This window comes from Mauremys reevesii, linkage group 6, assembly GCF_016161935.1.
Source record: "Mauremys reevesii isolate NIE-2019 linkage group 6, ASM1616193v1, whole genome shotgun sequence".
Lineage (NCBI taxonomy): Eukaryota > Metazoa > Chordata > Testudines > Geoemydidae > Mauremys > Mauremys reevesii.
Window position 1 is genome coordinate 48,489,708 of NC_052628.1, and position 27,043 is coordinate 48,516,750.

At 40.4% G+C, this 27,043-nt stretch overlaps 1 protein-coding gene across 2 annotated transcripts in view; it reads left to right on the forward strand.

Moving 5' to 3' along the window:
- Positions 1-27,043, forward strand: part of RASGRF2 (Ras protein specific guanine nucleotide releasing factor 2) — a 197,798-nt gene that overhangs the window by 101,167 nt on the left and 69,588 nt on the right. The window contains exons 13-17 of one of the 2 annotated variants that reach the window (XM_039545903.1): positions 6,752-6,834; positions 8,433-8,681; positions 8,955-9,346; positions 24,436-24,564; positions 25,920-26,009. In XM_039545903.1, the coding sequence (XP_039401837.1) occupies positions 6,752-6,834; positions 8,433-8,681; positions 8,955-9,346; positions 24,436-24,564; positions 25,920-26,009 (943 nt within the window). The remainder of the gene's footprint in view (positions 1-6,751; positions 6,835-8,432; positions 8,682-8,954; positions 9,347-24,435; positions 24,565-25,919; positions 26,010-27,043) is intronic. The other variant, XM_039545904.1, reaches the window with a different exon arrangement.

A 27,043-nucleotide genomic window follows, 5' to 3' on the forward strand; every position in this document is an offset into this window, starting at 1 on the left:
CCATTCCATTTCCATCTCATGCTATGTATATATATCATATTCCATAGAGTAAGAGAATAAGATTAATTTAGTTTCCCCCCCCCCACATTGATAAGAAAATTAGATTAATAGATATAATACACAAGTAAGAAATATGATAGCTTGCAGGTGATTCACTTTGTTGTGAATGAGTGAAAATGAAAAAGCATTAAAATATTTTAATGGTGTGGACATCATTTAAAAAGAGCATTATATTTTTACATCTAGGAAACCTGTTAAAGAATTGCTAAAAGCCTTTTAGGGGAAGAGGTTGAATACACAGCAAAAGAGTTTTCACTTGCTTATACCATATCTGAACGTAGCCATAGCATTTACCTTTGATGATTGCATATAAAAATTTGAGATGGCAATTTGAACTAGTGCCATCATCCTGACTTAGAGCTCTCTCAGCCCTCTGTTAATCACAAGGAATAATTGATTAGCAATCACCGTAAAGGCAAGTTTCAGTCTGGAATTTGATGTTCTCCTATAGTAACATTTCTGGTAAGCGAATCTGCTTAATATGTTTGAAATTGTTTTTCAAAAAAGAAACCCTCTGAATTGTTCTGGTCTGGATAAACAGTTTTGGAATAAAATAAATAAGACGATAAATAAAATTTTGAAAAGACCTATGTGACTTAGGAGCCTAGGTCTCATTGAAAGTCAAGTGACATTTAAACTTCCAAATGTCTAAGTCACTTACATGCTTTTGAAAATTTTATCCAGAGTTCTTACACTGGATGAATAACGATAAAGTAAAAATATATAGCTATAATATTGACCTATTTTTTTCAATTTCAAGAGCCAAATGTTTAAAACTATAAATTCAAAGATCCTTTCAATGGCAACTTCGTGTAGCAGCAAAAAGTCCTCATGCAAAAAATCACATGCATTGCAGGGATTGGTATAATTGCTTTAAAGCAGCAATGCAGTCTCAGAAGATCACATTCATATTTGTTTTTTTGGTTTGGTGTAGTGAAAGAAATAATAAATAAAGGAGCCCAGGGAGAGTGCCATGGAACTCCCACTAAGTTACAAGTTTTAGGATGAAAATTAAATAAGAATTGCCAAATTGGATCAGACTAGTAGGGCTTCTTTCCCAGTTTCTTGTCCGTGACGGTGCTCAGGACCAACTGCATAGAAACCCTGTAGTAGACAATTATTGACTAAACTTCCCATAAGTGCTTTTTCCTCTTAACCCACTACTACTACTCTGAAAGAGGACATAGGGGCCATACTAATGGAAAGGGTAAACAATAAGAATCTTATTATTTCAGATGTGTGCAATTAATTAGGTGTGCAAAAATGTGCGGAGCTTGGTACTCAAATGAGTACTCAAATGAGCAATTTTATACTTAGTTGCCCTTAGATTAGTCTAGTTGTGTGCATAATCATGGATATTGCACTTACAAATAAGGTGTGCAAATGCACACACACAACTTTAAATTTAGACCCTGAATTTTACTTTTCTCTTAGTGATTGGATGACCTTCCAGTATCAACAAATAAAGAAAATCAAAATGTATTGTTATCCACTCTACTGTTGCCATGGACAAGTTACTGAGCAAAAAATTTGCAATTATATGTCTTAGGAATCACAGAATCAGGAAGAAAAATTCACTCCTTCCACATCAACAACCGTTCCTAATTCTTTGCATCATTAAATAACTTTCACATACAGTATTTGTGGTGAGAACTCTTAGCCATCTATTTTCACCTTTTACTTCAGCCGGCACTGATCTGAAGCATTGGTGTCTTTGTGTTTTTTCTCAACAGTGTATTTTAAGGCTTGGGTTTTTTATTTATAGCATTGCCCTCTCCTGTCCTGTTTTAACAGTCTGGGCAGTGAACCCAGGCTACCAAGACTCTGAAAGAGCAACAACTGTAATATTTAAAATCTTGTTGTACCCAGTTTGTGCCTATGTGGAAATAATGAGATCCATTAATTTGTTTTCAGACTTCTTTTTGTGGAGTTAAAGAGCTTATTTAACTGATGGGTCTTTCCCAACTTCTGTATCCTCAGGAAGAGAAAGAGTTTGAATATAGCTTATTCTTCCCTGCTTTGCCTTTGTGCTGAAGTAAACATTCCAAGACTTTTCCCTACATTTTTATGTATCTCAAGAGAATGCCCAAAGACATCTTGCAAATTTTTGCTAGAAGGGCAAAGTCAAAGACTATGACAATTGCAACTATACATAACCATCACTGCCAAGATTTATATAACAAATGTCCTTCCTAAATAATAATTTATAATAATAACAATAATAAATTAATAGTAGGATGTGGTCCATCACAGATAAAGGGTGAAATGAAATGGAGGTTCCCGATTCTAGGAGTAGAAAAACTTAGAAAGTTCTAGTTCTGATTGGACTTGGGCTTTGATGAAAATGTGTTGGTGATACTAGAACTTGCAGAAAGCAAAGCACCTGTTGCAACAATGTGGAAATGGCGATTTATAATTGACAGTGTGCTTTAGTACTATACTGAGCTTGCCTTGCTTATATGAGTCCCATTGAAGGGAATCAAGTGAGTAAAGCTAGCAGAATTTGACATAAAGGGACGAATTCAGCTATTACCTCAGGATAAATTTGGATTAACTGCACTGACTGGTGAAACTAGGACAGAATTATCTCCCAAAGTTGTACTGAGTTGTATTACTGTAATGGGAAAAGAAATCACTTCTGAATTTGTACATATTCATCTTAGTCTGACAGTGTCATCATTGACTTTTGACTTTAGAGCCATTACAAGAATACAATTATAGATTCATAGATTCATAGACTCTAGGACTGGAAGGGACCTCGAGAGGTCATCGAGTCCAATCCCTTGCCCTCATAGCAGGACCAAATACTGTCTAGACCATTGCTGATAGACAGTTATCTAACCTACTCTTAAATATCTCCAGAGATGGAGATTCTACAACCTCCCTAGGCAGTTTATTCCAATGTTTAACCACCCTGACAGTTAGGAACTTTTTCCTAATGTCCAATCTAAACCTCCCTTGCTGCAGTTTAAGCCCATTGCTTCTTGTTCTATACTTAGAGGCTAAGATGAACAAGTTTTCTCCCACCTCCTTATGACACCCTTTTAGATACCTGAAAACTGCTATCATGTCCCCTCTCAGTCTTCTCTTTTCCAAACTAAACAAACCCAATTCTTTCAGCCTTCCTTCATAGCTCATGTTCTCTAGACCTTTAATCATTCTTGTTGCTCTTCTCTGGACCCTCCCCAATTTCTCCACATCTTTCTTGAAATGCGGTGTCCAGAACTGGACACAATACTCCAGCTGAGGCCTGATCAGCACAGAGTAGAGCGGAAGAATGACTTCTCGTGTCTTGCTCACAACACACCTGTTAATGCATCCCAGAATCACGTTTGCTTTTTTTGCAACAGCATCACACTGTTGACTCATATTTAGCTTGTGGTCCACTATAACCCCTAGATCCCTTTCTGCCGTACTCCTTCCTAGACAGTCTCTTCCCATTCTGTATGTGTGAAACTGATTATTCCTTCCTAAGTGGAGCACTTTGCATTTGTCTTTATTAAACTTCATCCTGTTTACCTCAGACCATTTCTCCAATTTGTCCAGATCATTTTGAATTTTGACCCTATCCTCCAAAGCAGTTGCAGTCCCTCCCAGTTTGGTATCATCTGCAAACTTAATAAGCGTACTTTCTATGCCAATATCTAAGTTGTTGATGAAGATATTGAACAGAGCTGGTCCCAAAACAGACCCCTGCGGAACCCCACTTGTTATATCTTTCCAGCAGGATTGGGAACCATTAATAACTACTCTCTGAGTGTGGTTATCCAGCCAGTTATGCACCCTCCTTATAGTAGCCCCATCTCAATTGTATTTGCCTAGTTTATCGATAAGAATATCATGCGAGACCGTATCAGATGCCTTACTAAATTCTAGGTATACCACATCCACCGATTCTCCCTTATCCACAAGACTCGTTATCCTATCAAAGAAAGCTATCAGATTGGTTTGACATGATTTGTTCTTTACAAATCCATGCTGGCTATTCCCTATCACCTTACCACTTTCTAAGTGTTTGCAGATGATTTCCTTAATTACTTGCTCCATTATCTTCCCTGGCACGGAAGTTAAACTAACTGGTCTGTAGTTTCCTGGGTTGTTTTTATTTCCCTTTTTGTGGATGGGCACTATGTTTGCCCTTTTCCAGTCTTCTGGAATCTCTCCTGTCTCCCATGATTTTCCAAAGATAATAGCTAGAGGCTCAGATACCTCCTCTGTTAGCTCCTTGAGTATTCTAGTGTTATGAAATCTGTGAATGTAAAATCAGAATTGGAGGCTAGTGATTTGTTCAGGATTTTGGTAAAATACTTAGCATGAAATCTTGATCCCATTAAAGTCAATGGAAAGACTCCCAATGACTTCAATGTGCCAGGATTTTACCCTTAAAGTTTGTAGCATATCAATTTACTGTATATTTTTGACATGCAAGTGGCATAAGATTATTTGTTTCAGTTTGTTATTCAAGTTCTGTTTGTGTTTTTTCCTTACCTGGTTCCCAGTGATCATAGGTAGTGTAGTAATCACAGAGAAATTAATTTTGTACAACGTTTTATGAAACAAATTCTTCTCATGAAAAATATGCCATGTTAAAACGTGCTATTTCTGCCTGCATCTTTGTTAGTGCTGAGGAATACTGCCCTTTTCCTTGTTTTAACTACTGAACCTCTTGCCTTATGGTCATATATCCAGGACCAGGCTTAGGAAAAATGGTGCCCTGGGCGAATTTGTGTTTTTGTGCCCCTGGTGCCTACTGCCTTCCTGGGCTCCCCCCATTGTTCCTGGCCCACTGCTGCCTCCCCAGGCTCCCCCCATTGCCCCTGCCTCCCTGCTACCTTCCCATCATCTCCCCATTGCCCCGGCCCCTGCTGCCTCCCCAGGCTTCCCCCCATTGCCCCTGGCCCCCACTGCCTTTCCCCCCACCATTGCCTCAAACTCCCTTCTGTGACCTTGCGCCCCAAGCCTGCCCTGCTCCTTGCCTCTTGACCATGGCACCCTGGGCGGTCGCCCACGTTGCCCACCTGTAAAGCCGGCACTGCCTACATCACAGCTGTCATCTTTTTAGCTAAGGACTGGACGTGTCTACCCGTGGAGACTGTCAATACCACTCCTTAATTGGCTAGAGGGGCCATGGATGAATTGCATGAGGCACTTTCACCCCAGGAGCTAAAAAGGCAGCTGTTGCAACGCTCCCAACTCATGCTAATCTGGACAGGAAAAAAATGGTTACTTCCATTAAATATATTGTATTTTTGTATTTTGAATAACCCATTTGATAAAACTAGTACCAAAACGTTGACTGGATTATACCCTGTAGATGAACTTTTCAAATCACAACAAAAAACTAATATAGAAATAATGCAGTTTGTACATATGTGGATTTGGTATTAATAGATTTTAAGGCCAGATAATGCCATTATCATCTAGTCTGACCTCCTGCATAACACAGGCCATTTGTTATAAGATGTTTCAAAGCCAGTACTTACATTCATTGTGCTTCCATTCAGTTCAATATATATTACCATGAAGGAGTAATATATATATACTTATGGCACTAGATGAATAAAATTAGAAAGCATCATAAAAACAGGAGGTCCACGTGGACCTTATAGTTAGTAGTCATTGCAAGCCTAATCCAGTGGGAATGTCTCCATTGACTTCCGTGGACATTTCATCAGCCCTGTAATGTCTATGCCCAAACCTTTTAAAGTCTGTGGTGATGGATAGACTTGCAGATGTTATAAGGGACAGGCACTAGCTGCAGACCTTAATGTTTCATTAAGAAATCTCTACAAAGTTTGTCATTTATCTTTGGCTTAAGGGAACCTCAGAAATTATACTCGGTGGGTGAAATTCTGCGCTGCATCTCTTAGAGAGGAAGCCCAGAGGTATGCTGGCTTTAAGCCACCTTTGAGTCCTCCTGATCCTGGGCTGCATAATTTAGACAGCTCTAGGGTCTAAATTACAGCAGCTTCTCTGGACTACTCTTTGGGTTGCAGCAGTGCCCAGAATTTCTGCAGCGCTATGTGCTGCAGCTCCACCCCAGTCATACCCTTCCTGCCCCGAGCCCCAATCCCAGCACACCCTTTGTGCTAGGACTTGCAAGGGAGTCTTTAGAAGACAGCCATAACAGCTGTCTTTCTTAGTGCCTGCACTGGGGAAATTTGCCCGTGGCTGGATCTAGGGCTTATAGAGCCTGTTTACATCATTCTGGCCCTCTTACTGAGCATAAAGGGATCAGAGCAGGGCTGAGGATCTTGCCAAGCATGTCTATAAATCTTTCTAATTTCCTCGCAATACACCTAGGTTTATTGATCTTAAAAATACCACAGGGTACGTTGGAGGTGTTTTAATCTTGTTGAATCAAAGCAACTTCATTTGCAGTTTAAAAACAGTTTTAGCTTATCAAACTGTGTTGACTAGTTCATCAGTTTGTGTACTTTGGCGTAGATCCATTGACTTTAATTTATCAGTGGTGCAAAGTGAACTTGTCAGGGCAGACTGGAGAATCCTGTCAATTGTAGTTTTTTCTTTATTGTTGTTAGCTTTATTTATTTTAAAAAAACCTATTTTAGCTATCTGTTCACACCCTCTGACCACAATGTTTTAGGATTACAGCGATGAAGGAAAATGTGAAACTATATTCTTTTTACATTGTTTTCATTTTAATGATTCTTGACTTTCATTTTCACAGTGTGTTGACAATATAAGATGCAATGGTTTAATGACCATAGTGTTTGAAGAAAACTCTAAAGTCACTGTGCCACATATGATCAAGTAAGTGCAACAAATTTTTTACAGGGGAATAATGTAGGGTGCGGTTTTTTTTATTATTGAAAGCTTAACATGATGGACAGACTGAAACTTTGAAATGTAACCTTTTGTACAGTTTTGTTGAATGGGATTAATCCTACATCCCAAAATATATACCATTTTAAAAGCTCATGATTTTCGGGGGGACCTGACTCATGATTTTTTTCAGACTTGGGATTGACAGTACAGACTAGTATTCAGAAAAGCTCTAACTTTCAAGTATTTCTGTAGTTGTGTGCATTCTTGTTCCTTCAGATGAATAAATGTAAAATTGTTAGCTTTGAAGTATTATCATACCGGGAATATTTATTCTCTGTGATACTGCTCATGATTTTATTAATTACATTTTAAAATTTATGCAAAATTTAGGCAAGTACAAACAGGTACAGTTTGTCAAAGTACTTCATTATAGCAGCTAAAATTTTTCTTTTCCTTGCTGTGCCCATCTTTGAGATGCCATAAATTTAACTGGTCGCATCAAGGTAACATCATTAATTAGAAATACACTTCCCACTTGTCCCCTTCCCCCAGCGCTCTCTTTTCATCGTTTATTTTTCCTAGAAATGTCACTTTTATTTGTAGGTAGCAATTTTCAGTACTTGATTTCAAAATCATAACATAGGAGTACCTCTGAGTTCCCTTACTCTTTCACATGTACATTATTTACCTTTATCCACTATAAATGTTAAGAAATAGAACAGAATACCAGTAGTCCTTTGTGACTTTGATTGCCACTGAGTCATTCCTCCTTCTGGGCCTACATTGTACCAACAGGTCTCTCGGTAGCACCTTATATCAATGTTGCTCTCCCTTTCTGCACCTTAATGTATGCAAAGGAGAGCATATGGGTCTCTCTCTTTGGTACATATCAGGAGGATCAATATTAGGTCTGATACTTTTTCTTTATTGTCTAGAAATAATTGACTTTTTTTCTTATTTTGATTTTATTTAATGATTCTGCAATACAAACATTACTATTACCTATTTAGTGTTGACAGTGTGCTCAGCACTTTATGAAAAATAAAGAATGACATAGTCCCCATCCCAAAGAACTCACATTCTGAACAAGCCTGATAGGATAATACCAACATACCTGAGGTCAATATCATGTTTCAGAGATTTTGTCTCCTCTCTATTTGACTTTGCAAGTGTACTGATTTTTAAAGTGTGTTATTGTTTCAAATGTCTTCACTTGATGAATCAAACAATTTCTCTGCCACTTCAGTAAGAGCCTAACAAAGAAAAATAGTGTTTTCCATTTAATGCAGGGAGGAAGTTAGGTGGAATATCTTGACTGTGGGTCCTAAGAGAACCAAAAGTGCTGCAGAAAAGATCAGTCAATGTTTTTAAAGGAACACTCAGCTTAGTCTACTCCTCTCTCCTGCAAATGAAATTTAATGAAAGCATTTTTTAGCTTACATATTTTCCTGTAATGTTAGAAACCTTGAAAATACAGTATAGCTGAATTGAATCTATGGTGATGGGTGCATTAGAAATTATATATTTACAGGACAGTAAAGAATCTACTTTTTTGAAACTTGTTCTTATAATTTATTATGTAGATCTGATGCTCGTCTTCATAGAGATGACATTGATATCTGCTTCAGCAAAACATTAAATTCCTGCAAAGTGCCCCAAATTCGTTATGCAAGTGTGGAACGCCTCTTGGAGAGATTAACAGACTTGCGCTTTCTTAGTATTGATTTTCTTAATACTTTCCTGCATACTTACCGCATATTTACTTCTGCAACTGTTATACTGGAGAAACTCTCAGATATATACAAAAGGCCTTTCACTTCCATTCCAGTCAGGTAAACTCTCTTTCTTCTTCTGTCATGAGATTATTGTTAGAATGGTCCTTTCCCACCATGTAAATAATCAAAGGTAGGGGTGGATTGGGAGAATGGACCTTTTTTTTTTTTAACAATACATGATGTATAAATATATTTTAGTTTTATGCCCTGGCCTTCAGGAGCAAATAATATAAATATGTTGTTCACACAGAGCACATTTGTGAATGTTTTTCATTAAATCTGTTTGTACTCACTAATATTAGTTTTGCTTCTTTTGTGTTTTACTCATAGGTCTTTGGAATTGTTTTTTGCTACCAGTCAAAACAACAGAGGAGAACACCTGGCTGATGGGAAGTCACCACATCTTTGTCGCAAATTCTCATCTCCTCCCCCATTGTCACTCTCTAGAACTTCCTCACCTGTCAAAACCAGAAAACTCTCATTGACTAATTCACCACTGAACTCAAGAATAGGGGCTTTAGATCTCTCTACTTCCTCTGTTGCCAGCAGTCCTACCTCAACTTACAGCCCAGCCACATCCCCACCACCCACTGCTAGCAAAGTACCACTGGACCTCAGCAAGGGCCCCTCTTCCCCTGAACAAAGTCCTGGATCCATAGAAGAGAATTTAGAGAATCCTCGCATTGATCTGTGTAACAAGCTAAGAAGAAGCATTAGAAGAGGTATTATGTAACTGCAGTATATTGAGTATTATACTGGCAAATATAGTAGTCACCAATATAAACTGAACACTTAGCAGATGACTGCAACCCAGTATCTGGGCTACAGTAAATGTTTCCCACTGCTTAGTAAAGCAGTTCCTTTTTGACCCTTGAAAACATTTTTCAGTAATCAAGTGCTCATATCCTTATTTTAGTAGATGTTTTAGTAGATGTTTTGTTCAAATTCCCAATGCTCCACTGTTTTTGCATCTGGTTTCACCCATAGGAATAGCAATGTGGCAGAATGGAACACACCAACAATGGCCCTTCAAAGAACAGGGAGAAGAGTAAATGGGATTGAGGGGAAAGACTTCAACTATCCTGTGTGCCAAAGGGAACAGAAATTAGTTAATGGAACATTCCCTTGTACCTTCCTGAAGTAAATGTTGTAAGATGTGCTCCCTTTGTGATACAACTTGTAAAGTATTCACTTAAAAAAGAAGGGTTCTGAGCAATGTAAAGAACTCATCTACTTTGACAAGTCTGCATGATAAGGTTAGCTCTGCTTTGAGTGGTTGTGCACATATATTTTTAGCTGCAGGTATATGTGCACCTAGTGCACTCAAGTCAGAGACGTTTGCCAGAATTACCACTAGGCAGTGCATGTGTTGGCCTCATATGCAGAGCCCAGGGCATAAAAAGGGGCATAGCCACTGCCTTCTTCTCAGTTTCTTCTTATTGCCTGTGGCGGGAGTTGAAGCTTTGCATAGGTCTTGAGCTTCTGTTAGCCAGCTTTAAGAACGAGTTTCTCTTATTGTATATAGTTATAGTTCACTTTAATGTTAGTTCTAGTATAGTTTAAGAGAGATGAGATAAGTAAGGTGATATTCTTTATTGGACCAACTTCTGATAGAGGAAGAGACAAGCTTTCGATCTATACAGTTCTTTAAGTCTGGCAAAAGAAATCAGAGAGTCTTATCTGAGTACAAGTTATGACAGTTAAGGATAAAGGGTAACACATGTTGTAGGAGATCACTTGAGATGGAGTGGGCAATATAAGTTAGATTATTATGCAAAAGTGGTTTGAAATAGGCCACTAAAGGTTAGCAGGCAGGTATATGTTACAGATGGTTGTAATGAGCCATGAAACCAGTGTTACTCCCTACAGACTCATAGACTTATAGACTTTAAGGTCAGAAGGGACCTTTATGATCTTCTAGTCGGACCTCTTGCACAACGCAGGCCACAGAATCTCACCCACCCACTCCTGTAACAAACCCCTGACCTATGTCTGAGTTATTGAAGTCCTCAACTTCTGGTTTAAAGACTTCAAGGTACAGCGAATCCTCCAGCAAGTGACCCATGCCCCATGCTGCAGAGGAAGGTGAAAACCCTCTGCCAATCTGCCCTGGAGGGAAATTCCTTCCTGACCCCAAATATGACGATCAGCTAAACCCTGAGCATGTGGTCAAGACTCACCAGCCAGACACCCAAGAAAGAATTCTCTATAGTAACTCAGATCCCACCCTATCTAGTGTCCCATCACAGGCCATTGGGCATATTTACCGCTAATAGTTAAAGATCAATTAATTGCCAAAATTAGGCTAGCATACCATCCCCTCCATAAATTTATCAAGCTTAGTCGTTAAGCCAGATATGTCTTTTGCCTCCACTGCTCCCTTTGGAAGGCTATTCCAGAACATCACTCCCCTGATGGTTAGAAATCTTCGTCTAATTTCAAGTCTAAACTTCCTGATGGCCAGTTTATATCCATTTGTTCTTGTGTCCACATTGGTAATGAGATTAAATAATTCCTCTCCCTCCCCAGTATTTATCCCTCTGATATATTTATGGAGAGCAATCACATCTCCCCTCAGCCTTCTTTTGGTTAGGCTGAACAAGCCAAGCTCTTTGAGCCTCCTTTCATAAGACAGGTTTTCCATTCCTCGGATATCCTAGTAGCCCTTCTCTGTACCTGTTCCAGTTTGAATTCATCCTTCTTAAACATGGGAGACCAGAACTGCACACAGTATTCCAGATGAGGTCTCACCAGTGCCTTGTATAATGCTACTCCTTATCTGTAATGGAAATACCTTGCCAAGACCTCATTAGCTTTTTTCACAGCCATATCACATTGGCGACTCATAGTCATCCTGGATCAACCAATAGTCCGAGGTCCTTCTCCTTCACTGTTACTTCTAAGTGATGCGTCCCCAGTTTATAACAAAAAAATCTTGTTATTAATCCCTAAATGCATGACCTTGCACTTTTCACTATTACATTTCATCTTAGTACTATTACTCCAGTTTACAAGGTCATCCAGATCTTCCTGTAGGATATCCCAGTCCCAATCTGTATTGGCAGTATCTCCCAGCTTCATGTCATCTGCAAACTTTATTAGCACATTCCCACTTTTTGTGCCAAGGTCAGTAATAAAAAGATTAAATAAGATTGGTCCCAAAACCGATCCCTGAGGAACTCCACTAGAAACCTCCTTCCAGCATGATAGTTCACCTTTCAGTATGACCCGTTGTAGTCTCCCCTTTAACCAGTTCCTTATCCACCTTTCAATTTTCATATTGAGCCCCATCTTTTCCAATTTAGCTAATAATTCTCCATGTGGAACCATCTCAAACGCCTTACTGAAATTGAGGTAAATTAGATCCACTGTGTTTCCTTTGTCTAAAAAATCTGTTACCTTCTCAAAGGAGGAGATCAGGTTGGTTTGGCACAATCTACCTTTTGTAAAACCATATAGTATTTTGTCCAAATTACCATGGATCTCAATGTCCTTAACTACCTCCTTCAGTTTTTCTTGCAAGACCTTGCATACTACAGATGTCAAACTAACAGGCCTGTAGTTACCCTGATTCCTTTTTTTCTCTCTCTTAAAAATAGGAACTACGTTAGCAATTCTCCAGTCATACGGTACAACCCCTGAGTTTACAGATTCATTAAAAATTCTTGCTAATCGGCTTGCAATTTCATGTGCCAGTTCCTTTCATATTCTTGCATGAAGATTATCTGGGCCTCCTGATTTAGTCCCAATAAACTGTTTGAGTTTGGCTTCTACCTCGGATGTGGTAATATCTACCGCCATATCCTCATTCCTATTTGTCATCCTACCATTATCCTAAGCTCCTCATTAGCCTCATTAAAGACTGAGGCAAAGTATTTGTTTAGATATTGGACCATGCCTAAATTATCCTTAACCTCCACTCCATCCTCAGTGTTTAGCGGTCCCACTTCTTCTTTCTTTGTTTTCTTCTTATTTATATGGCTATAGAACCTTTTACTATTGGTTTTAATTCCCTTTGCAAGGTGCAACTCTACATGGCTTTTGGCCTTTCTCACTTTATCCCTACATGTTCTGACCTCAATAAGGTAGCTTTCCTTGCTGATCCCTCCCATCTTCCACTCCTTGTATGCTTTCTGCTTTTTCTTAATCACCTCTCTGAGATGCTTGCTCATACAGCTTGGTCTACAACTCCTGCCTATGAGTTTTTTCCCCTTTCTTGGGATGCAGGCTTCTGATAGTTTCTGCAACCTTGACTTGAAGTAAATCCAGGCCTCCTCTGCTTTTAAATCCACAAGTTCTTCAATCCAATCCACTTCCCTAACTAATTTCCTTAATTTTTTAAAGTTAGCACTTTTGAAATAAAAAATCCTAGTCACAGATCTATTTTTGTTTATCCTTCCATTTAGTTTGAACTGAATTAGCTCATCATCACTCGAACCAAGGTTGTCCCCTACAACCATTTCTTCTATGAGGTCATCACTACTCACCAAAACCAAATCTAAAATGGCATCCCCTCTTGTTGGTTCAGCAACTACTTGGTGAAGGAATCCATCAGCTATTGCATCCAGGAAAATCTGAGCCCTATTATTATTACTAGCACTTGTCCTCCAGTCTATATCTGGGAAGTTAAAGTCTCCCATGATCACACAATTCCTATTAGTATTTACTTCATTAAAAACATTAAAGAGATCTCTAGCCATATCCAAATTGGATCCTGGTGGTCTATAGCACACTCCAAACACTATCCCAGGGGAGGCTTTAATAGCTTTCTTCCCCAATGTGATTTTTGCCCAGACAGACTCTGTCTTATCCATTCCATCACTTCTTACTTCTTTACAGTCTACCTCATCATTGATATACAATGCTACTCCACCACCTTTGCCTTTATTTCTGTCTTTCCTAAACAGCACATACCCTTCAATACCTGCACTCCAGTCATGACTACTATTCCACCATGTTTCTGTTATCCCTATAATAGCTGGTTTCACTTCCTGCATCAGTAGCTCTAGTTCCTCCATTTTGTTACCTAGGCTCCTCGCATTGGTGTACAAACATCTTAAATTTTGCTCTTTGGCTTCACTCACATTCTTTACCCAGAACCAACTATGGGTGCTGGAAACAGAAATATCCACTAATGGTTGGGAGCCCCATCTGGGTCAACTTCAGGCTCCAGCACTTTGTAAACATTAGGAGGTTTTGTTCCACATAAACATATTGGAGGTTCAGACGATTCGGAGAGCATGTGAGATGTTCATTATCAACATCAAGAACCAGGTGGTTCAAGTACTCACCAACAACACTACCACTTTGTTTTATCTGAACAAGGGGGAGTAAGAGTAAGAATCAGTTATTCCAAGAAAAGATGCACCTGTAGATCTTCATATGCACCTATGTTCTTCATAAAGAACAATGTCTTGCTAAAGGCATTTCACCTTCCCGGAGGAGGAATGCTATTGCAGATTTACTCAATAGAAACTTTGTAGACCATTATGAGTGGCCAATAAACGAGGACATTCTGCACCAGATCTTTAATCAGTGGGATTATTTAGTAATAGATATTTTTGCAACTAACTGAACAATAAATGCAGGAAATTCTGCTGCAGAGCAGATAGCAGCCCTTGTCTTTTGTCAGATGCTTTCCTTTTTCCCAGGTCAAGTCTTCTGCTGAATGCATTTCTTGCCATTCCTCTAAATCTGAGGGTGATCAGGAAGCTAAAAAGAGTCAAGGCAATTTTCATCCTCATAACGCCAGCCTGGCCAAGGCATTGACTCAGTTCAACCTTCCATAACTCTACCTGTGATTGAGGTGACTTACTGCACCCAAACCTACAATCATTTCACCTCACGGCATGGATGATCTCTGTTTGAGCATTGAGGAAAAAGTTTGCTTCCAAGATATGCAGGCTATTTTGGTGAGCAGCAGAAAGGACACCAGAGCCACTTATGTAGCACAATGGAGACGTTCTCCATCTAGGCTGAATCTTATCAGTTGTCACCAAATGGTACAGAAATTAGATTGCCTGCTGCATTTGAAATCATCTGGTCTCTCCATCAGTTCTGTGAGGGTCCATTTAGCCTCCATCTCTGTGATATATCCAACACCAGATGTTTTTCTGTCTTTTCCCATCCTTTGTATCTAGATTTTTAATGGGACTCATCCACATGTACTTTCCATTGTCTGATCCAGTGCCTTCATGGGACTTGACTATAGTGTCCTCTTTTTAATGGGTTTCCCACTCTGAACCTTTAGCAACAACTTCCTTATCATTGATATTGATGAAAACAGCATTTTTGGTAGCAGTTACTTGTATGAAGAGGGTCTCACAGCTAACCCACCTTTCATGATATTTTACAAAGACAAGGGCTTCATTTGCCCACACCCTAAGTTCATGCCTAAGGTTGTATCTGCATTCCACCTTTGAATCGAGACCATTCATGTTCCGATGTTTTTTTCTTAAACCTCGTTCTAGCAAAGCTGAAGAGGTGTTTCATACTTTGGATGAGTGGAAGGCTCTGTCCTTTTACCTGGACTGCACAAAGTAGTTCAGATCATCTCCCAGACTTTTTGTAGCCTCACTGAAAGGATTAAAGGACAGCCAGTGACAGCTCTGCTGTGATTCTTCCCCCTTGGCCAGGGCCCGGGCTTGGGCTAGTGGGGGCCGACCTGCAGTCAGGGTCTCCAGGGCTGGGGTTGAGGGGGCATGCTGCCCGCCTGGCACTCCGGGGCTGCAGGGGAGGGGGGTCGCCACCTGGCACTCTGGGGCTGGAGGCACTCTAGCAGCTTGTGGCTGGGTGGGGTGGGCTCTGGGCTCTGGCGGGGGAAGTGGGCGGGAGGGGCAGGGCCCTGGGCAGAAGGAGCAGGCTGGGCCAAGGGCTAGCCTCCCCGAGCCCATGGTTCACCTGACACCCATGCCTGCAGTGGAATGTATATGTGCACAACATGTCTTGAAGAACAACAGATACTGTACTGTTAAATAACCTTTCCCCCCCCAAAATAGATTTAACTACTAATTGAACCAAATAATTCAGTTACCCTATTTTATATAAATTCAATATTGGTGTCTTGATACCCCAGTAATTGGGGAATTATACACATAGTCCCTGATTTAAGAAAACATTCCTTTTCAGAAAAAATGCTTAAGCATGTGCTTAACTCCCATTAAAATCAATGGGAGTTAAGCACATGCTTAAGTTCTTTACTGAATTGGGGCCAAAATGAATTATTTCTTTTCTGAATTTTTTGTTGAACTAAATATAAGATGTGATAATACAGTAATATAATTTTGTTTCACAACTTGCTTAAAAGGATGCAGTATAGACCAAATTTTGCCCTGACTTACAGCCCTTGGGTGTCCATTGTCTACACTTTACTTGCAGATGTTATAATTCAAGGCAAAATGTAGCCCTATGTTATTTCCTCACAATATAATAAAGGAAACAGACAAAATCAAAGAAGATGCAATAAAAAATATTATCCAGACCTAAAATAACAAAAATATGACTGTACAGATCACTGCTCTTCTCTCTGCTGAACAGATCACTGAAATAAACACCTTAGTGAGACATGTAATGGAGTTTTAACCAAAGGAGTTGTCATTATAGAAAGTAGAATATTGTTTAACATGAAATCTTTTAAACTGACAAGTTAGCAACTATGGCGAAGGTTATTAAGCAATTATTAATAAACAATAAGCTCTCAATCAATATTGTTGGTAGGTAGTGTAGTACAGCAAGGTTTAGGCCATATCTACACTACAAAGTTATGAAGACTTTATGTAAGTCGCCATCGAGCCTCCAATTTAAGCAAGTCAATCTTGCATGTCCACACTCCACTCATTGTGTCGGCAGCAATACTGAAATGAGAACTGCTCTGACAGTGGAGAAGCGAGTGGCGACAGCTCTGTGGAAGCTTGCACCGCCAGACTGCTACCTGTCAGTGGGGCATCAATTTGGTGTTGGTAAATCTACCGTGGGATCTGTTGTGATCCAAGTTTAGAGGGCCATTAACAGACTTCTGCTAAGAAGGGTAGTGACTCTGGGCAATGTGCAGGACATAGTGGATGGTTTTGCCGTGATGGGTTCCAGCCATTTTACTGACATCAACGTGGGAAGGTTGGGAAAGGTGCATGATGCACTCATCTTTAGGAACTGTGGTCTGTTCAGAAAGTTGCAAGCAGGGACTTTCCTTCCAGACTGTAAAATAACCATTGGTGATTTTGAAATACCAATCATGATCCTGGGAGACCCAGCCTACCCCTTGCTCCCATGACTCATGAAGCCATACACTGGCAGCCTGGACAGCAGTAAGGACTGTTTCAACCATAGGCTGAGCAAGTGCAAAATGTGGTTGTGGAATGTGCCTTTGGATGTTAAAAAGCAGTGAAAGCAATATCCATAATGTTATTGCTGTCTGCTGTGTGCACCATAATATCTGTGAAACAAAGGGAGAAAAGTTTCCGCCAGGGTGGGGAGTTGAGGCAGATTTCCTGGTAGCCAGTTTTGAGCAGCTAGATACCAGGGCAATAAGAAGAGCACATCAAGGGGCTCTGCGTCTCCGTGAGGCTTTGAAAACCAGTTTCAGCAATGAGCCAAATGACACTTATCTGTGTTGTTCCTTACCAAGCTGTCCCTCCATTTCATTTTCTCCCCTATAAACTCCACGCCACCAACTACCATGTGAGGAATGAATAAAGAGCCTTTTCTCCTCAATCCATGAAATTTTATTATGCACAGAGAGAGCAAAGAAAAGTAAGATAACTTGGGGCAAAAGGGCTGATAATATTGTGGGGGGAGAAGTAAGGAAAGCTTGCTTACAGATGCACTGCAATAGCAATCAAAGGTGTGGGAATGGGCGCCTTCTGGTCCTTGTACCCTCCCCTGGTGTTGAGTGCAAAGAACACTGAACATTCTCACCCCCCACCCCATATGACATTTTGGGGAGGAGGATGTAGAACTGGGCCATGATGGCAGCAGGTTCAGCATAGGCTGCAGAGGGAATCTAGCATCCATCTGCCTTTCTCGAACCTCAACCAGATGCCTCAACATGTCTGATTGCTTCTTCATAATCCTCAGCATCTCTTCCTGCGTGGCATGCTCTTGTTCCCTGCATGCTCTCCTGTCCTCCCTGTCCATGTCCAGGATCTCAGACAGTGTAATCCTCCATGTTCTGAGCTCCATCTTGTCCCTCTCAGAGGTGCGCATTAACTCATTAAACATGTCCTCATGAATCTTCTTTTTCCACCTTCTAGTCTGGGAAAGACACTGTCCCAGTGTGGAGAATGCACCAATGGACAAGGTTTCAGATGCAAGGAATGCAAAGCACAAGGATAACGTTAATAGTGCATACATTGTTTCTGGTGCAAGGTTAATTTTTTTTATAAAAAAAACCAACCCTCAATACACTTCACTGCAAGACACAACGTAATCACAACTGCTGGCTATTGCAAGAGTCAATTTGCTGCTCCAGCTGTGGTGAGTAAGGCCATGAGGCATGGGCGAGAGGTCTTGTGCTGCTGCTTTTGTGAAGACATCCTTGGGATCACAGGTTGGAACTTGAGAAAAGCCCCCTTTACCCTAGCAACCTGGATGGTGCTTGAGGACAGGCACCAGTGTAAAGCCCGTGTTCCCCTCCCCCTCTGTATAGTTTATTTTTTACAAAAGCAACACCGGGTTTGGGAGGGGAGGAAGGGAGACAAACAGGAAGCCGCCACCCCGTCCCCTCCCCCCCCCTTTTTTTTCAATGCTGCTTGCAATACAGTGATCCCTTCCAACCACAACCATGGCATGTTTGGGAAAGCTTGGTTGTGTGATCCAGATTTCACCAAATGGGTCATATTACTTGTTGAATTGTTTGCGGTTTAAGGGCCAGCATTGAAAACTTCTCCTGTTTCCCCTAGGTGACCCTATGCAATATCACTCTCCTGAAGGTAACAGAGGTGGAAGGGAGCAGATGTTGCAAGCATCTGGTACAGACCTGTTATGTTGTGTGCTGCAATGATGCCAACAGAGTTAATACTGGAGTGGTGCAGGAAAGTGTCCTAGTGGGGTGGATGAAATAAGGCAGCCCATCCTAGAAACCATCTGCAAAGGATTGCAGAATACCTCCATGAAAGCTTCCAACAGATCTCCATGGAGGATTCCCAGGCTATCCCTGTGCACATAAACAGCCTTTTTTGGAGAGCACCTCTGCACTGATACCCACTACACCTACTTTTTTGTTTTTTGTTCAGATTAAACATAAAAAATCATAGCATGTCCAGTCTGATTGGAAATGTGTACTCACCAGAGGTGCCTTCCCTGGCATCACGCTCCATTGCCAACTGGTCCTGTGAAGGGATGGGCTCCAGGTTTAAATAGTTCTTGGCTGTTGGGGAGCATGGATCTCCACCTGCCTGCCTCCCATTCTCCTCCTCCTCCTCCCCGGGCCGGCTTTAGGAAGTGGAGGGCCCAATTCGAATACCCGGCAATGGTCCGGGTCTTCAGCAGCACGTCCTTCACTCGCTGTGGGTCTTCCGCGGCACTGAAGGACCCGCAGCCAAAATGCCGCCCAAGACCCAGAGCGACTGTAGGACCTGCCGCCGAAGTGCTGCCAAAGACCCGGACCACCACTGGGTGAGTAAAAATTAAAAAATTAGGCACTCTTCTTTAGGGCATGGAGCCCTCTTAGGTGCGGGGCCTGATTCGGGGGAATTGGCCTAAAGCCGGCCCTGCCTCCTCCTCTTCCTCATCAACAATGTCCTCCTCATTGTTGCTTGAGGTCGCCTGGGGCTTCTGGGAGGTATCTATGGAGCATTTTGGAGTAGTGGAGGGATCGCTGCCAAGAATTGCATGCAGCTCCTCATAAAAGCGACATGCCTTTGGGGCAGAACCAGAATGACTGTTCACTGCTTTTGTCTTCTGGTACGCTTGCCGCAGCTCCTTTATTTTCATGCGGCACTGCTGCATGTTCCTGATATAGCCCTTCTCCTCCATGCCCCGTGCGATATTGGCATAGATGTCAGCATTTCTTCTGCTGGATCAGAGCTCTTCCTGCACAGATTCTTCTTCCCACACAGGAAGAAGATCCACCACCTCCTACGTACTCCATGCTGGAGCATAGTTTTGGCCTTGAGTCTCCATGAGCAGTTATGCTGGTAAGCTCTCCATGCTGATGAAACAGGAAATGAAAATTTCAAAGTTCCCAGGGCTTTAACAGGAAAGTGGTTGATTCCTGTGTACCTGGCTGATGTGCAGTAGAGTTCAAAGTGCTCTCCAGAGCAGTCACAGTGGAGCACTGTGGGACACCTCCTGGAGGCCAATTCATTCAAATTACACTATTCCCATGTCGACCTGTGGATGTTGAATCAAGCGCTATGCCTCTTGCAGACATGGAGTACAGAAGTCAACTTTACAGGCCACTTAGGTCAGCAGAAAGGACTCAGTAGTGTAGACACATACATTTTTAGATCGACTTAATGCGGCTTATGTTGACCTAAGTTTGTACTGTAGACCAGGCCTTAGATTTAAGGTCTACTCTGCAGCTTTTAAAATAAAAATGGTTCTGGAAAGATTCCCAGCCAAAATGAGGGACAGAATCTCAGACATCAGAAGCCGTAGAGGATAAGGAATCTTTGTTGCTAATTAGCATTCTGTGGAATTCTACAGTGGGTTCTGTCCATGTAGAATGCAGGTTCTTGATATGAGTAGCCTGGGTTCTATATTAAAGGTGAATGGTTGCAGTCTATTCCATTTTATATATTGTTTAGTGTATACATTTCCTGTATCTCACATCAGAGAGAACTCTCTCAAACAATTAAGTCCCTTAATACCAATTTCACACCTCAGCAGTGTAGTAGTGTATGTCAGCCAATGTTTTAGCTCATTCTTTAATTAGATTTTGTTACTAAATCATTGTTAGGAATTATATTAGATCATCATTGTTCAATTCTCAATTGAAATCTTTGTAGAGCTCTATTTACGTACTTTATAGGCTGGACATTAACATGGATTGCATAATGTGGAAGATTTGTATCATCACAACATACTCTTAGAATACATAAATATAGTATTTATTATATACAGTTAACCACATTCTTCTCTCTTATACCAGGGTAGCCTCATTGGGATTGCAGAATCTGACACAAGTGTAGAATGAACTATACACAAAATAGCTGCTGTCCTAGATGGATATAATATATTATTCCTATTATACACTACACATTAAAATAGTAAAGTATGGGTTATTCTTATCTAATGCCAGAAAATGAGACATTGCAGAGTGTAGCAGTGTAGCCTCTGATTGCCTGTTGAGCACCTTTCATGGACAGACGTTGCTGTGCTGCACCCTGCCTGTCAGGCTGTCCTGTCTCTTCAGGCGTCCTTCAAAAACACACAATTCACAAAGCACTCCAAACAAATCCCAGACGCGATCCCACTTACTTAGTACTCAGGTGCCCCAAGCCTAGTTCATTTTTTCCCAGTAGTCCAATACAAAGTCTTTCAAAACAAAACACAGACTCATTCAGCTTTCACCCCAGTTTCAGCTGGGCACATCCCCCTCCTTCTTGAGCGTCTGTCTGTCAGTCTCTTGCCTGCTTCTTATGCAGGATCTCTCCCAGGTAAGATGACCAGATGTCCCAATTTTATAGGGACAGTCCCAATATTTGGGGCTTCATCTTATATAGGTGCCTATTACCCCCCCCCCACTTCCAATTTTTCACACTTTCTGCCTGGTCACCCTACTCCTAGGCCTCCCTGCCTGGAGAGCTTTCTCCTGCATTGTGCACTTTTCCCCTGCTGACTCAGGGCCCTGCAGGAGTCGTCTTGTTCCCAGCAATGTGTCTGCAGACTTAGCTTCAGTTTCCTCATCTTGCCACCTTCCCTGTTGCTGCACCTTCTTGCTCTTTTTATTCTGGGATCACTTGATTCTACTCAGATGTGTCTTGTCCTGTAATCATGGTTCGTTTAGCCCCAAGCTCTCCAGCCCATGGGACAAATCACCCCATTACACAGGAATTCCCCAGACCATAGGTACTGGGAGTGCTATACAGGCAGCATATTAACATTAGAAATCGAGAAAACATCACATAAATACATCATCATTCCGAGAGCCAGAACCAAGCTGGAGAGGACCCTGAAGGATGCCATCTGCTGTAAATAGTTGAAAACCTGAAGTGGAAGCCGGACCAGGGCAAGGCCTTTGAGGTGATATGCAAGTGGGATGCCAGCAACCACTTCCTCTCCAGGGGCAGCTTCACCCAATTTGACAAATGGAAGTTCATCCACCAAGCCCGGCTCAACTGTGTCCCACTGAATAGAGTCATCCACCGTGGGAATCGGGACAAGTGATGCAGGAAGTGCAGCTGTGCCAACAAAACACTACCCCATGTCTTGTGTAGCTGCAAGCCCCATTCCAGAGCCTGGCAGCTGCGATACAATGCCATCCAAGATCGCCTAGTCAGAGCCATCTCGCCATCTGTGGGGAAGGTAGCCGTGAACTCCACCATCCCCGGAACTGACAGCCAACTGTTACTGGACATCGTCATCACCAATGAGGACTGGAAGAAGATCATCATGGTGGACGTCACAGTGCACTTTGAAAACAGGACCCCGGCTTTCTACAACGCCCGATTTCAAAAGGTGGAGAAATACGCCCCTCTGACCGACACCCTGAGAGCTAGGGGCTACGAAGTCCAAACTCATGCGCTGATCATTGGAGCCCTGGGCACATGGGACCCCAGTAACAAGCAAGTGCTGAGAAAATGTAGAGTCGGTCAACACTACACTTGGCTGATGCAGCAACTCATGGTGTCAGATGCTGTCAGGTGGACGAGGGACATCTACATTGAACACATCACTGGACATCGGCAATACCAGGAGGGATGAGCTGGAGTGCTGATGAGAAGTGTAGTTGGAAAAGTAACTCACATACTTTCCTGATGGACTGTTTTTTTCTCTAAATGGACAACCTATCCTAAATTCTCAATTACTCAGGGACAATCTTCACTTGTTGACATATTTTGCTTTCTGCCGCCAACTCTCTGTACAACTTTTTTCATGAGTAATGTACCCGAATGCATCTAATGTACCTAAATATCTAAACTGTATTCTTAAATTCATTCAACTAAATTTTGATTATTGCTGATTATGCACTATATGTATCTTACAACTTTAAAAACAAAATTTGTATTTGTGGAAAATCTAAGCACTATACCCAGATGTACAGACACTCTTTTCTCAACCTATGTATTATATAATATTTTTAACATTATTATTATTATTAGCTTTAATAAAAATTTTAAATCTGTTAAATTGCTGTTTTTGCAATGCTTGCAACACCTATGGATTTGGGAGCCAGACAACTGAAGGACTTGTACTGGTAGATTTTGGAGGAAACTGTATCTAAAGCACTCTTCAGAGAGAGAGTCATTTTGTCATAGGTCTGGAAAGTGTAAGGAAAGGGAATAAAAAATACCCACCCTTAGGGTGGTGGCAGTGGTAGGAATACAAAGTACTAACCAGTTATTTCCTTAACATAAGTTTTCTGCGTAAGAAAGAGACCACTAACAAGTGATAAGTAGTTATCTAGGATCAATTGGCTTCATTACTCATCTGCTAAGATTCCAAGAAGCAGACTTAATATGAATCCAATTTGGCTGTACACATTCAATTTCCAAGTCAATGTTGTTTTTTATTTCTTCTTGAGTATGGTCCGTTTATCATCTAAAGAGAAATTTTCTCCACTGTCCAAATGCTTTTTCTGCACATCTGCCTACTGGTGTAGACAATTTCATTTTAAAACATATAGTACAGTGCTTGTGTTGTAAGAGTAGCAGTTTTTCCAAGTCTGTTGTAGAATACAATAGAGAAGCATTATTTGTAGATGTGTAGATATTTTATTTTTCGTGTGAGCACACATCATTCTGCCAGCTTATCATTATGGACATTAATTTACTCAATGGAGTAATGAGCTCTGCAGTGCTGTTCAGTTCTGTATTACTAGGCAGTTTTGTGATTTTATATATAATGACTTACTAAAGATATTTTTCTCACACTATCCATATCGGCTTATGTTCCCCTGGATAGTCTGCTTAAGGACATGCAAAATCATGACAGGGGCTGTTTTTAAAAATGACACTTTAGCACTTGGTTTTAATTAACTTTTATTTATGGACTGTTACAGTTATGTCATTGGTACCTGTGAAGTTGCCTGGTATTTTCCAAGTTCATTACCTCTATCCAGAGGAATATTGTTGCTGAGCCTTCCTCAAAGAAGTTGCACTGTCAGCTTACAGAAGGAATACCATAAAGCAAAATACAGAAAAAACTAAATTTTAACTTTCATACTTGTTAAATGGAGCTTAAATAAGTTTAAATTGTAAATATTGGTATAATGTACTTCTTATATAATGGACCTGATCTTACTACCATCACTGAAACAAAATGTATAATGACTTCACAGAGGGAAGCATCGGGCTCTACATGCATATTATTAGGATTATGGTATATCTTTGTATGTTTGATCCATTATAACCTGGCTAGTCTCTGTGCTTTTCATAAACTTGGAGTGTCAAGACACAAGCTTCTTCCATACATTCCAATCATCTCTCAGAAATGAGCCACTTTATGTACAAACTGTGTGCTTAAAAAGAGACTTTTTCACTGAAAAATGGAAGGAAATAGCTTCATATCTTAAAGCTGTTTCACTGTTGTTTAGATCTCTTGATATTTGAAAACAAAGTTTACACATTTAATGGACTGTAAATTATGGAAATAATGGTGACCACTGTACTAACAGAGTGACCTCTGTACTAACATTTGTGGTGTTTTAAAGCAGCAGTTCTAGAATCTGTGTCAGTGGACAGGACAATTCCTGAAAGCACCTCGACTGTTGAGACACCTGAGCTTTCCCCATGTCGATCCCCCTCAACTCCACGACATCTCCGCTACCGTCAGCCAGGAGGTAAGAAACATTGCCTTGGAAGAACACTAAGTTATGTATTTCCAACTCTTTTTTAATCTGCTACAAAGATTATTTTCTAAATAGTGTGGTTAGTTTGTGTCTCTGCTTATTTCTCAGATGTAAAAAAGCCAGCAAAGTGTGAATAAGAGTTTTGTAGTTAATTGGCATATTAATAACAAGAGAATGAAAAGCATACTGGGAGTTAGGAAGTGCTGAAATGATCTGTAATATCTAGAACAGGATGTACCTTAGTTCAGGAATAATATTGACTCAATCCTATTCTTACATGAATTCTCAAGACCTTAACAGATTTGCAGGAGCTATTATGGAGGCACATTTTGGGTACCATATGTGATGATTAGATGCACAACTCCCATTACAGTTAATGGGAAACGACTGTGTCTGTTCCTCCATGTGTGGCACTGAACATTTACAGATGGTATCAGATTATTCATTCCAGTACTGAGTAAATCGCTCAACTGAAGAGGAAAAGCAAGAGGTGGATCTTCTAATAGCTCTCACATGGCTCTTTCAAATTACTAACAGAACTACTTGCTGTATCTATAAATATTTAAAATGTTGCCCTTTCTTGAAATCTAGACTATAAACCAACTATTTTATGTTTGGGAGAAAAAAAATACCACAAATATAATCCTCCCCAGTAATCACTAATAATTTATGAAAATATTTCATAGTAATTTTAAGCCAACACCAAACTTTACTTATTGGCATGGTTTATGGTTGTGTGTCAGAATTTTTGGTTTGAAAACTCTGGAAATTCAAAGCAAAATCATTTGAATGGAAATCAGAGGAGATGTTCACAAAACTTCTTGCAAAGTGATACCAGTATGTTTTGCAAAGCTCTGCTAATTTTAGTTAACAACCAGGGGGAAATCTTAAATCTTGTTCAAAATAATATCAATTTTTACTTTGCTTGGGCTGGCTATTGAAAATGATGTGATTGAGAAGTAAATTAACCATACTTCAATTACTTTAGCACCATTATTTTTAAAGCAGTTGTATCATAACTTTCATTTTTGTTTGGTTAATCTTTTTTCTTCACATTGGCACCATCATCCACTTTGTTAAACAGTATTATTTATTATTGTGATCTGTTGATAAAAATCAAATGACAAATATATTTTTAATATTTTGCCTCTAATACAGAATCCCTTTTCATTCACTGAGAACATAAAACATGCACATAAGTAGGCATGCTCATGAAAAAAAGTATTGTATATTCACTCTTTACTGTGTGTGCTGGGGGAGTGGAGAATATGAACGTTGATATACTTTTTAAAAAAAAGTAAGAACCAAATACAAGTTGTTGACCTTTCTTTGTCTGTTCCTTACAGTACAGACTGCTGACAACAGCCACTGTTCTGTTTCTCCTGCTTCTGCATTTGCTATTGCTACAGCTGCAGCAGGGCATGGGAGTCCACCAGGTAAGAACAATTTAGTGCAAGAAAAATCTAGATGGGTCTCAACAGGTAAAACTGTCCTACAAGCATGTTCATCCAAGTTTTTAAATAGTCACTGGTTTGTTCCTTTAATCTCCTGGGTATTTCATTCCCTGGAATAATCAGGCTTCCATTCTGAATAGAGATTCCATTGGGATCTATAGATGATCAGGACATACTAGATACGCTTGACAGTATGGAAGAAGGTGGATGGAATAGATATAGTTTTCCATCCCTGTGTGTAGGATTTATTTGTCTAACTAATTGACTGACTGTACGTAGGTCTGTAGATTCCCCAAGAAGGATTCTTTGGTCTAGTGATTAGATGAGATACTGAAATTCAGGGCTTCTAGAATTCACTGTTGTCTTACTCTGTGCCCTTGGGCATATCACTTACCTTCTCTGAACTAAATTTTACACTTCATAACGTTAGCATAAATCCAGAGTTGCTCCACTGAAATCAATGCAGTTACTCTGGATAAACGCTGGTGTAACCAAGAGCGAGTTTGTCTAAGTTTTGTGGTTTATGCAGCTGTAAAGTAATATCTGCTTCCTTTGCAGAGTGGTGACATATACTGTTTGTAAACCACTTTGAAATCCTGGGCTTAAAAGCAATAATACAAAGCCCATTGAAATCAGTGACATTGTTTACACCGATTGCAGTAAGCTTTTGATGAAGTACTATCGTGTAAAGTTGTGATGGTTTGTTTGATTGGAGTTATTTGTTCAAAGTCCTCTCACCCTGAAGACAGAACACACTTCACACTAAATTAAGTTATGTGATGAACATTGATTGGCTTCTCTACATTATCACGGTGTAATCTCCTTTTGTGATTTTGGAAGACCATAATTTGTCTATATTCAGTTTCACGATCATTATGAGCCTGACATAGAGAGATGCTGGACACCAGCAAGTTCTTTGGAAATGCAAGAGTTCTCTGCCTCTCAGAACCAGATCCTACATTTGTGCTTGTCAAAGGAATATACTTTTAAAAAAAATCCCAACATGTAGAAAAATT